The sequence below is a fragment of the Toxorhynchites rutilus genome, chromosome 3 (genome assembly GCF_029784135.1).
Source record: "Toxorhynchites rutilus septentrionalis strain SRP chromosome 3, ASM2978413v1, whole genome shotgun sequence".
Lineage (NCBI taxonomy): Eukaryota > Metazoa > Arthropoda > Insecta > Diptera > Culicidae > Toxorhynchites > Toxorhynchites rutilus.
The window spans coordinates 167,432,159-167,444,318 of NC_073746.1; the positions used below are offsets into that span (position 1 = coordinate 167,432,159).

The window sequence follows — 12,160 nt, forward strand, 5'->3', positions numbered from 1 at the left end:
ATAACCTCATCGACAACAGAAGGTGCGACGACTTCAACCACAGAGGGACTAACGACATCAACAACAGAAGGAATAACCTCATCGACAACAGAAGGTGCGACGACTTCAACCACAGAGGTATTAACTACATCAACAACAGAAGGAATAACCTCATCGACAACAGAAGGTGCGACGACTTCTACCACAGAGGGACTAACGACATCAACGACAGAAGGAATAACGTCATCGACAACAGAAGGTGCGACGACTTCAACCACAGAGGGATTAACGACATCAACAACAGAAGGAATAACCTCATCAACAACAGAAGGTGCGACGACTTCATCTACAGAGGGACTAACGACATCAACAACAGAAGGAATAACCTCATCGACAACAGAAGGTGCGACGACTTCTACCACAGAGGGACTAACGACATCAACGACAGAAGGAATAACGTCATCGACAACAGAAGGTGCGACGACTTCATCTACAGAGGGACTAACGACATCAACAACAGAAGGAATAACCTCATCGACAACAGAAGGTGCGACGGCTTCAACCACGGAAAGACTAATGACATCCTCAACTGAAGCTGGTTCAACCGATATTACTTCCACGACCATTGGTGAGTGATTTTTTGCTTCGTTTCCGCTCTGTACACATTATAGTTACTATTGATACGGATATTGTTAAATTCAAATGGTATTTAATTGACAGCTATTTTTCGAGACTTCGAATGACTTGAAATCGTATCAACACACATCTCCATTCATTGTCATTATAATTTCACCCTTTAAATATCAATTATCATCACAATCTATTCTGTGAGATTCAATTGAAAGCCAACATTTTTGTAATGTTTTACTCATGTTTTTTTGAGTTTCCATACATACAGTGACTCAATTCCGTAATCGTACTCCACCATGCAGATCTCCTTTCCCTTCTTGAAAATTCAAATTTACAAATTTACAAATATTCATGAAAAAATATTTCTGAATATTTGTAAATTTTTTTGTGTGAGTGTGAGTGGATGAGTATAAGTGTGAAATTGTTAGTAACAGGAAATTAAACTATTTCGAACTTGTTGTGATTTTGTGAAAGTAACTGAAGATGTTTGATACCTAATTCAAGTTTGTCATGCTTACTCCATGCGAACACAGAATAGAAACTGATGCTCTTGGATACCATTACTGGCATACGCTTATATACAGATTTTTGTGATTTTCACTTGCTTGCTTACAAAGCAATTTTTGAGCTATTGAAACAAATTTTTGAACCAATAAGTAATAAGCATACAACGAGTAGACATATTATCTTTCGAATGAAAATGTTATCATACCATTTAGTTCAGCCGACAAAGAGGAATGAGCGCTCAATATCTTGTTGTTCCGGCGTAACGCTCTCGTTTTCGAAACTTTGAATTTAAACCGCAGTATAGAAATAAAAGACGTAGTCTTACGTCAAACTTTAAGGTTGTCTTTCATAACGGGCAGGCATACGAATAATAAACTCTTCCATTCTGCCTTTTTGTGGAATGGTCGATTTGTTTCAATTTTGTTCAGAGTGTTTAGTCTGAGAACACAGCATCGCGAAGAAATTTAAAGAAAAACTAATACATGATTTAATAGAAACTATATTCACAAATACATCAATATTGCCTCTAATTACAGATACAACTACAACAATAGGGACGATAACAACGGAAGGATCGACTACGACAACTGAAATAGCAACTACAGAAGGTTCAACCACAACCGCAGGGACCTCCAGCCTGCCGGCATCCAGTCTTTTTCCAACGCTATTTCCAACTGTTTCGCCTACTGGAAGTACATCAGGCTTAACAGTTCCCTTCACTCTGCTTCCAACCAATTTTATCACAGATTCGACGGAAGGCACTACTACGGAAAGTAATATGGCCCCAACAACGGATGCAACGACTACTACGGAAAGCACAACAGCTTCAACAACGACCGCGACAGAAGTGACGTCGAGTACGAATCCAACAACAACTTCATCAGAAGGTTCGACGACAGCATCCGGAACGCTTTTTCCCACTTTTTCCACCACTTCGGCTCCTGAAAGTGCGACATTGACAAACACCCCCGTTCCATTTACCCTATTTCCAACAAATATCGTATCGACTACCACAGCATCAAATCCTCTGCCTTCATCTGAACTATCACAGAACGGCCCACTTACCATTTTCGGCTATCCAAATTTGCTACATCCATCAAATATTCTAAGTCCTCTGAGTGGAGGAAGCCTTTGGCCCTCATTAGGTAGCGGTATTCTATGGAGCAATTCAATCGGTTCAGCCGCTCAGCCGATATCAACAACAACCAGTACAACCAAGAAACCATTCCAGAATACACTGAATGCTTTGCAAGATATTTACACATCGCTAGGAAGCTTGAATCAGTTGCTGGGAAGTGATATAAACAGTGCACACCAAGAAATAAGCCGGCATTTCATTTCTAGCGATAAATACCAACGACCAGGTTCCAGCTATAGACAATGGCAACGTATGAAGCCACTTCCATTGCTACGAAGACCACTTGCTAGAACTGACTCGTAATTCTCCTTCAATAAAACTTGTGTAATCAGCGAATACCTAGTTTCTCTAGAGAAATCCCTTCGTAATGTTGAAGCAAAATCGGCTATGACTATGAAAAGGCTTAATGGAATGAGATAAAGTGGGCCACTCTATCTACAAAATCTGTTCTAAAAGTATCGCGATTTTTGAATACCTAAGGATTACTTATATTCGATTTCAGTTGTTGAGGTGCTCGGGTTTTCGGCACGCTCTCGTTCACATAATTTCTACCCTCCGAGAACATTTTGACGTAGAACTACGTCTTACATTAAGGGTGCCAAATCAGAATACAGGTCACGTTTTTATGAAATAAAGTTAACGTTAATAACTATTTTTGCTGTGAACGGATTTTCACGATTTACATACCAATCGAATCAAAAATTCTCTAAAATTTGTTTGATATGCTATACATTACTACCCATTGTCTGTATATGGTTTAAATTGACGAAAATTGGAAGCAATCTCATTTCCCCATACATTTGTTCTGTCCATTTGAGTGATTTCCCAAACAGAGCTGTCGATAACGAGCAACGAAGGAGAAATCGTAAGATTTAAAGTCTCCGTGTAGTGATCCCCGATTTTTGAAATTAATCGTTCATCAGCTAATCGAATAGTTTTCTGCAGTTTGTTATTCGATACGATTAATCGGCCCAAATAATCGATTAATCGATTAATCGCCACACTGAGAGAAATAATTAGTTAGATTATTATTTCTCATTTGCTAGAAAGCCATATGGAATCAAAAAAGTGTTCATTCCGTCTGAAAATCAATTATTATCTTTTACTCACCCCTAAAGTCGTAATCGAAGCACAATTCACGTTGACGGCATTGAGCTTTGTTTACTAACTTAGGGGAGCGTCAAAGATAATTATTTGTTTTCAGGATAAAACTGCAGCGGCCGTACGTTTTTTTTCTCTCTGAGTTTTTAAATTTAATTTAATAATTTTAAATTTTAATTTTTAATTAATTTTAAATTTTAATTAATAATTACGTCGATTAATCGACGTAAATTATTCGTTCGCTTCGATTATTGGTTGTGCAGTATTCGTTCGAATAATAATCGATTTCTGTAGGAAGTATTCGATTGATCGAACGATTATCGGGGATCACTACCTCAGTTAACAAAGGAAAAGAAGAAGAACGAAGGGGAATATTTGCCTACAGTGCCTATAAACAGTGGATCTCGCTGAGGCAAGCTTAGAGGCAAATGAACTGCAAAGTTTAAAGCCTCTTAAAAACAAAGAATTGAATTGAGGCAAACGTTCATTGTTTGTAAAGACACCGACTGGACAACACCGTTGCTGGGCGAGCGGGATGGCGAGGGATCGAGTGCCTTTCTTAAAGCAATTGGGGTGGACGCGACCAAGTTACTCACTCACATTGCATTGCAATCATTGCATCAAACTGATTCCATTGCATTAATGTTTTGAGCTACACAATTGTGTAAATGAATCATTAAGTTAGGCTATCGTCGGCTCACCAAGAAAATAATTGTTCTGGAATTATGCCTCTGATTTGGTTTCGCATGGCGGTAGCAAAACTCTTTCCACCAAGGCTAACAGCTAAGCTAAAACAGCTAACAGCTAATCTAGACAGGCAATATTAATAGAAAAGGCTGTTTTTGACGTGGGACTACGTCTAACCGGAATATATGGAGGGTAAAATGAAAACCTAAACACAGAACATGCAGGAAAAAATGAAAGATTTCGAATGCTTATAGCTCGAACATTTCGTACTGGATAGGAGAGATGTTTGCATCACTTGATAGGGAATATTTCTACGCATCTATCGCAACTAACAAAATGTTGTTTTTCATTAGATAAACAATTAAATAACTGTAAAATATTAGGCGTTATCTAAACGCCCTAACTGCATCGTTTTGATTGGCCCGATTTACGGTTTCCCTAACACAGCCATCAAAACCAAGCAGCCTTGGGGAAATCGGCATTGCAAATACATGAAAGTAGGGGGACTTTTGTTCTCATCGAAAAATGTTCCCTAACACAGACTTTAAAACCAAGCAGCGAAATCGGCATTGCAAACACACGAAAGAGCCTAGAGACGTGTGAACTGAAAAGTTTAAACCCTCTTAAAGCCAAAAAGAAGAAAAAGAACACACGAAAGTAGGGGGAGCTTTTGTTCCCACCGAAATGTGTTCCCTAATAGAGATTTCTAAACCAAGGTGCCTGGAGAAATCGGTATTTCAAATTCATGCAAGTCGGGGGTATTTTTGTTCCGACTGGAATGTGTTTCCCTAACACAGACTTCAAATCCATGAAGCGTGGGGAAATCGGCATTGCGAATTCATACAAATCGGGGGTATTTTTGTTCCGATTGAAATGTGTTTCCCTAACACAGACTTCAAAACCGAGGTTTCTGGGGAAATCGGCTCTGCAAATAAATGCAAACTGCGAGTACTTTTGTCCTCGCTTGCCTTTGTGCAGAGTGGAATATGTCTGTCCTAACATGATCTTCTAAACTTAGGAACCTGGGAAAATCGTGCAGCCACTAGAAGCGAATGAACTTCCCAGTTTCAAGCAAATTCGAGATTCGAGAAGAATGTACACTTTTGGGATGTAAACTTCAGAGGGAAATGTAAAATAAAATAATCGTTTGATAATTTTTTTTTGTCTTTATTGTAAAGATTTTCAGCCTTAGGCTGGTTTATCAAACGTTTGATAATTCTTCCGTACATATATTTTGTTCTAGTCATCATACCAAACGTAAAAGGTCCGTCATTAAATTTACTTGTAACGAAGAACAATCAATCACAATAAATGAATTGACTTTACACGGCATTTGTTCATTTTTTTCACTCACAGAGCAAATATATTGAACTCAATTGAATTTGGAAACTGTTTCATTCAATCAAGAATTTAATCAATACAAACGAATGATTGCTAAGCTAAGGTAGTTCCACGTGAACCTTGCGGTTATATCATAGATATAACCCACTCATTTTTTTTTTTATTAATTCGTTTATTTTTACAGGCTCAGTTACTTAAGTTTAAATGAGCCGAATTCTTAAATATAATTTTAAAACTATATATATAAACAATTTTCTTACATCTATGGTTAGTAAGGTGGAAAACCGATGTACTCGAGATTAGAAGGGTGACATATTTTTAGGAGAAGGATGGGATATAAGGAAATTGCAACAATGTTGATGAACACTCAATTCTTAAATCTATTCGCATATCTATAGTGTATTTACATTTCACCTTATTCTACTATTTATAGCAAGGGGACGAATTACCCGCAAAGGAAGAGAAGAAGGGTATAAGGATATAGGGACAATCACACACGAAGATCGATAGCTGTAAGGAAAACATATATATGGGATATGTAATCAAGGTCTAACCGAGCCAACACATCTCATACCGGCACATTGGGCTGTTTTCATCGGGCCCGAAGGGAGTTTTCTAAATTCGATCTGGCGACCAGATACACCTCGCACGACCAAACAACGTGCTCGATGTCGTGATAACCTTGGCCACAAACGCAGAGATTGCTGCTGGCAAGATTGAAACGGAAGAGTAGTGCATCTAACGAACAGTGATTGGACATGAGTCGGGAGAAGGTGCGAATAAAGTCCCGACTCAATTCCATACTTTTGAACCACGGTTTGAGGCTAACCTTAGGGATAATCGAGTGAAACCACCGGCCCAATTCATCTTCATTCCACTTGCGTTGCCAGTTAGCGATGGTATTTTTGCGGACTAAAGAAAAAAAATCATTGAAGGCGATTTGACGCTGATAAATATCGCCTTCAATTGCACCTACCTTTGCTAATGAGTCAGCCCTCTCATTACCCGGAATGGAGCAATGTGAAGGGACCCAGATAAAGGTAATGACATAACAGAGTCTGGATAAAGCACTCAAAATTTGTCGTATTCTCTCAAGGAAATACGGCGAGTGCTTTTCCGGCCTCACTGAACGGATAGCTTCGACAGAGCTAAGACTATCCGTTACAATGTAATAGTGTTCAACAGGTCGTGAGGCGACGCTGTCCAGCGCCCAGTGAATCGCTGCCAATTCAGCAATATACACTGAGCAAGCGAACTGAAGACTATGGAAGGTGCTGGAAATTTTGTTGAACACTCCAAATCCTGTGGACTCGTTTATAGTGAACCCATCAGAAAAGTACATATTATCACTATTGATACGCCCATACTTTGCATTGAAGATCGTTGGAGCGATCCTCGATCGTTGATAATCTGAATATCCATGGATATCTTGCTTCATGGACAGATCAAAATACACAGAGGAATTGATGTAGTCAGGAAAACTAACACGGTTGGGAATATACAAAGAAGGATCAACCTGCATGGAGATGAATTCATGATATGAACTCATGAATCCAGAGTGAAAATTTAACTCGATCAGCTGCTCAAAATTTCCGATCACCAATGGGTTCATGAGCTTACACCGGATAAAGAACCGAAGAGATAATAAATTGAAGCGATCTTTTAGTGGGAGTACGCCTGTCAAAACCTCGAGACTCATGGTATGCGTTGAGGGCATACATCCCAACGCAATACGGAGACAAAAATACTGAATTCGCTCGAGTTTAATGAGGTGTGTTTTTGCAGCTGATTGAAAACAGAAACTGCCATACTCCATCACTGAGAGAATAGTTGTTCGATACAACATTATAAGATCTTCTGGATGGGCTCCCCACCAGGCGCCGGTAATTGTACGGAGAAAGTTTATTCTTTGTTGGCATTTTTTACTCAGATACCTAATATGGGCCCCCAAGTACATTTGGAGTCGAACCAGACCTTAAGATACTTGAATGACATAGCATGAGTGATCGGTTTACCCAAAAGTTGAAGCTTTGGTTTTGCTGGACTATGCTTCCTAGAAAAAACCACCATCTCTGTTTTCTCCGTGGAGAATTCGATCCCTAGCCCAATGGCCCAGGTTGAAAAATTGTTCAAAGTATCTTGTAAGGGTCCTTGCAGGTCGGATTCGTTTGATCCTACGACAGACACCACTCCATCATCTGCAAGTTGTCTTAAGCTGCAATTTTGTGTAAGGCAATTGTCGATGTCGCTTACATAGAAGTTGTACAAAAGGGGGCTTAAACATGAGCCCTGGGGGAGGCCCATGTAAGAGACCCGACTTACTGCCGAAAGTTATATAACATATTATTTAATAGAGGCGGCAGACCCCGAGAGTGTAATTTGTCCGACAAAACCTCTATTGAAACAGAATCGAAGGCCAAGAATACTGAAGTCATTTGTTTTTGTTTTCGGCGTAAGTCAATTGAATTTCTGAAAAAAGCAACGCAAGACAATCATTCGTCCCCTTGCCCCTGCGGAACCCCTATTGCCATTCGCCCATAGGCCATTCGTTTCAACCCATCGATCAAGGCGAAACAAGATCATTTTCTCCAACAATTTCCGTATACAAGACAGCATTGCTATTGGGCGGTACGAATTGAAGTCGGACGCGGGTTTTCCGGGTTTTTTAATAGCTATAACTCGTACTTGTCTCCAATCATCTGGAACAATATTATGCTCCAGAAACCGATTGAATAAATTCAACAAGCGATGTTTCGCCACATCAGGGAGGTTTTTCAACAAGTTGAACTTAATTCTATCCGTTCCTGGAGCCGAATTGTTACAAGAAAGGAGAGCAAAAGAGAATTCTACCATCGAAAACCCGGAATCAAGATCGCACCTATCTTGTGGTACATCTCGAACAATTTTTTGCGCGGTAGCGGAATCGGGACAAACCTTCCGCGCAAAATTAAAAATCCATCTATGTGAATATTCTTCGCTTTCATTCGTTGAAGAGCGATTTCTCATGTTTCGAGCCACTTTCCATAATTTTTTTTATTGACGTTTCTCGTGACAAACCTCCTACAAAATTTAGCCAATAAGCACGTTTTTTTTCCTTTGATTAAGTTTTTAAATTGATTTTCAAGGTTCAAATACGACTGAAAATTTTCAATGGTTCCACGTTTCCGAAAAGCTTTAAATGCATTCGATTTATCCTGATAAAGCTTGGAACACTGGCTATCCCACCATGGATTGGGAGGCCTTCGACGAATAGTGGAACCTGGGATGGGTTTCGTTCGAGCGCGAACCGCGCTGTCATAGATCAAACGAGAAATGAAGTTGTACTCCTCCTATGGAGGCAAACCATCTCTGGAATTGATGGCTAGAGCAATCGCGTCCGCATATTTTTTCCAGTCAATGTGTCTTGTGAGGTCATATGCCATGTTTCAGAGATATAGATTCAGAAGAATTCGACCCAATGGTGATGGAAATTTCGATTGGCAAGTGATCACTACCGTTGGGGTCCTGGATTACATTCCACTTGCAATCTAACGATAGTGAATTCGAGCAAAGCGAGAGGTCAAGAGCACTTAGGTTAGCAGGAGGTTTAGGTACACGTGTTGTTTCCCCAGTGTTCAAAACGGTCATATTGAAGCTGTTACAAAGGTCATATATCAACAATGAACGATTGTCGTCGTACTGTTCCCCCCAGGCAGTTCCGTGAGAGTTGAAGTCTCCCAAGATCAATCGTGGCTCAGGAAGGAGAGAGCACATGTCATCAAGTAGTTTGCGGCTAACCGCAGCTCTCGGAGGCCAATACAAGCTGACAATACAGAGGTCTTTGGCTCTGATGTTTGCATGACAAGCAACAGCTTCGATCCCTCCAATAGGTGGAAGGTCAATTCGAAAAAATGAGTGGCTCTTATTAATCCCCAATAGTACCCCTCCGTATCTGACATCGCGGTCCAAGAGTGTAATATTAAAATCGTGGAAAGAGATATCATCTCCCGAGGAAAGCCAGGTATCCCTTGAATGGCGTTAACGTTCCCTGTGGAACTTTTGCCATCTCAACGTATGCATTAACTAGCGTCATTTATTAATACTTAGTTGAGATTTTCTAAGCCAAATAACACGCCTTGAATTTATTCCGAGGGGCAAGCTCTAGAATACGCGTGATCACAGTGCAAGTCGAAGGAAATTTCTTTGACGAAAAAATCCCCCGGCCAGAACGGGAATCGAACCCGAACACCCGGCATGATAATGTGAGACGCTTACCACTCGGCCACGGGTGCACCAAAGCCAGGTATCGGACAGAGCAAAAACATCGCAATTGAAGTTATGAATTAAAAATTTGAATGTATCCAATTTAGGGATAAGACTACGACAATACCACTGTAAAACAGTGATATCTCCGACCTCTCTATTTGAATTAGACATCATGAGAGATAATCATTGCAAGGAGGGGCCATGTTTGCATCAATTGTTGCAAAATTGTCTTTAACACTGGAAGCATTGAGATGACAATGGTTCTGATGGGGTCGGAAATATTAAAACACTTGAAGATTTGATCCAAAAAGTCAGACAACTTTATAAATCCCGATTGGGAAGTTGAACTGGACGGAAAAATAGGGACAGTTGGGGTTTTTGATGTCCCCTCGAGTGCTGGGTCGTTCGAAGATGAAATATTCCCACGGAAGCCGGGAGGAACCTGATTTTGCTTGTCCGCTGCACTCGATTTTTTAGGCAAGCTAACAGAGGATATAACCGTGGGGACTTGTTCTTGAACTTTGGGAGTGGTAACATTTTTGCGCCGGGGATTCCCTTTGAAATAAACGGTGTGCCCCCGCTAGCTGTGTCCGCTTCCATTTCATCAACTGGCAACGTGGAAAAGGTATTGTGTGTTGAGATTGGATGTTCTTGTTGTTGGGTCAGTGGCGAAGCGCCCTTTAAAATTTCCGCAAATGTGCGCTTCGAGCGTTCCTTTAAAGAGCGCTTCTGTTTCTCCCAGCGACTCTTGTAAGTTTCACAAACTGAGGGCTCGTGTGGGGATCCCCCGCAATATGGACATTTATGCTCAGTCGCACTGCAGGATTTCCCCTCATGTTGCTCTCCGCAAGTGGCACAGCGCTCCTTGTTGGCACAATAATCCGAAGTGTGACCAACTGACTTGCATTTGTTGCAAGTCATGGGCTTTGGCCCGAAGAGTCGCACAGGTAGTCTCAATTTGTCCACCATAACGTAGTCAGGGAGGGCGGCACCAGCAAAGGTGACTCGAAACGAGTCGGACGGCGTAAATTTAGTTTGGTCCCTATCATGGGAAAGTTTCCCGAGTTGGCGACAGTCCAAGATTTTCACTTCCATTGATGGAGCTTCTTGAACTTGCCTTTTCCTTCTGCTTTTATTTGTTCGCTCGTCAGACCCGTTTCAGTTATCACCCCCTCAATTTCTACGTTATGGGAGGGTATAAATGTTCGATATTCGAGAGTGAAATGTTGATCAGCAACAATCTCGTTTGCGTGTTTTCGGTCATTCACGACAACTCGCAATTTGTTCGGTCTAACCCTGCGAATTTCAGATACAGAAGTGTATCTGGCCAGATCTTTCATGAACTGAATCACGTTAAGGTTTTTTCCTTTCGGTTTTGGCCGGAGGAAAACAACCCACGGGCTAGTTCCAGGTGCATCTTCTGGATAAACTCTGACACGTGGAGCGGAGACAACCGAGGGGGAAGACGAAGACGAGGACGAGGACGAGGACGAGGATGAGGATGAGGACGAGGACGAGGGTTGGGTTGGATCGGAAGCATCAGAAGGGGGAAGCGAAATTCATGATGGAAGAGGGGGAGTGGGCATAACAGTGGGTTGAGAAGGGAGGCTTGCAATTTTCTTAGAGGGGGGCTTGGTAGGATGAGCGGATTCGTCACCAAGAAAAGGCTATCGTTAAGAGCGCAAAACGGAGATAAGTGTGTGTATATTTAGATGCTTCAAGCCATCGATATATGGATATTTGTGTGCGTACGTGCGTGCTTCATAACCCGTACGTAAAAATAGTACATCTACGCTACGCTGAAACCCCATTTGTATCTGCTCCCGTGTGCATTGGTGGTGCAAATTATGCAGCCGTAATGATAAATTTAAACAAGGAGGAAAGATAGTGGGAGGGAAATATTTGCGCTAGGGTATTAGTAATGAATTTCTGCTGAGGCAAATATTCAACAATGCTACTCTTTTCGAAGTTGTTGAGATTAACAGAAAGAGATTATTTCGTTTATTTAATCACCATGAAAGTAAATGTCGTTCTGGAATTTTGTATGTGATTTAGTTTCACTCGCCAGTAGCAAAATTTTCTCCATTAAGGATGACAGCTGCGCTTATCTTGAGCATGAGAAAGTAATGCAACTTTTTTCGAGACCAGCCAATATTAACAGAAGCGTTTTTTTGAGAATAACGCAAAATAATGAGAAGTGTTTATATTTCTAGTAGCCTTGAGCCACACATTGCTCTGTATGCATGCTATAACAAACGCTTGTTTGGCGCTTGATTTACGTTGTACGAACGATTCCTAGAGGTGCGATTCCACTGAGGCAATACTAAATAACAGGTAACATGATAATTGATACTTGCGAATATTGTTCTTGTTGTTGTTTCCTTACGGTGCCAAAGATATATGGATGTAGTTATATGATGTGGAATAATGTTACTGGTGCAACAAGTATATAATCGACTGCAGCCGAGTCTATGTCAATTGCGAAAAAGGCCACCGGAATAGCGTTCGAGGTAAATTTTCAATGCAATGACA

General features: G+C 40.9%; 1 protein-coding gene across 1 annotated transcript; it reads left to right on the forward strand.

Annotated features, from left to right (window-relative positions):
• Positions 1-273: 273 nt before the first annotated feature.
• LOC129778181 (hepatitis A virus cellular receptor 1-like) lies at positions 274-2,586 on the forward strand. The gene is made up of 2 exons (XM_055784923.1): positions 274-607; positions 1,653-2,586. Exons 1-2 carry the CDS (start codon positions 556-558, stop codon positions 2,555-2,557), a joined length of 957 nt encoding a protein of 318 aa, XP_055640898.1. The 5' UTR covers positions 274-555; the 3' UTR covers positions 2,558-2,586.
• The last annotated feature ends 9,574 nt before the right edge of the window (positions 2,587-12,160 follow it).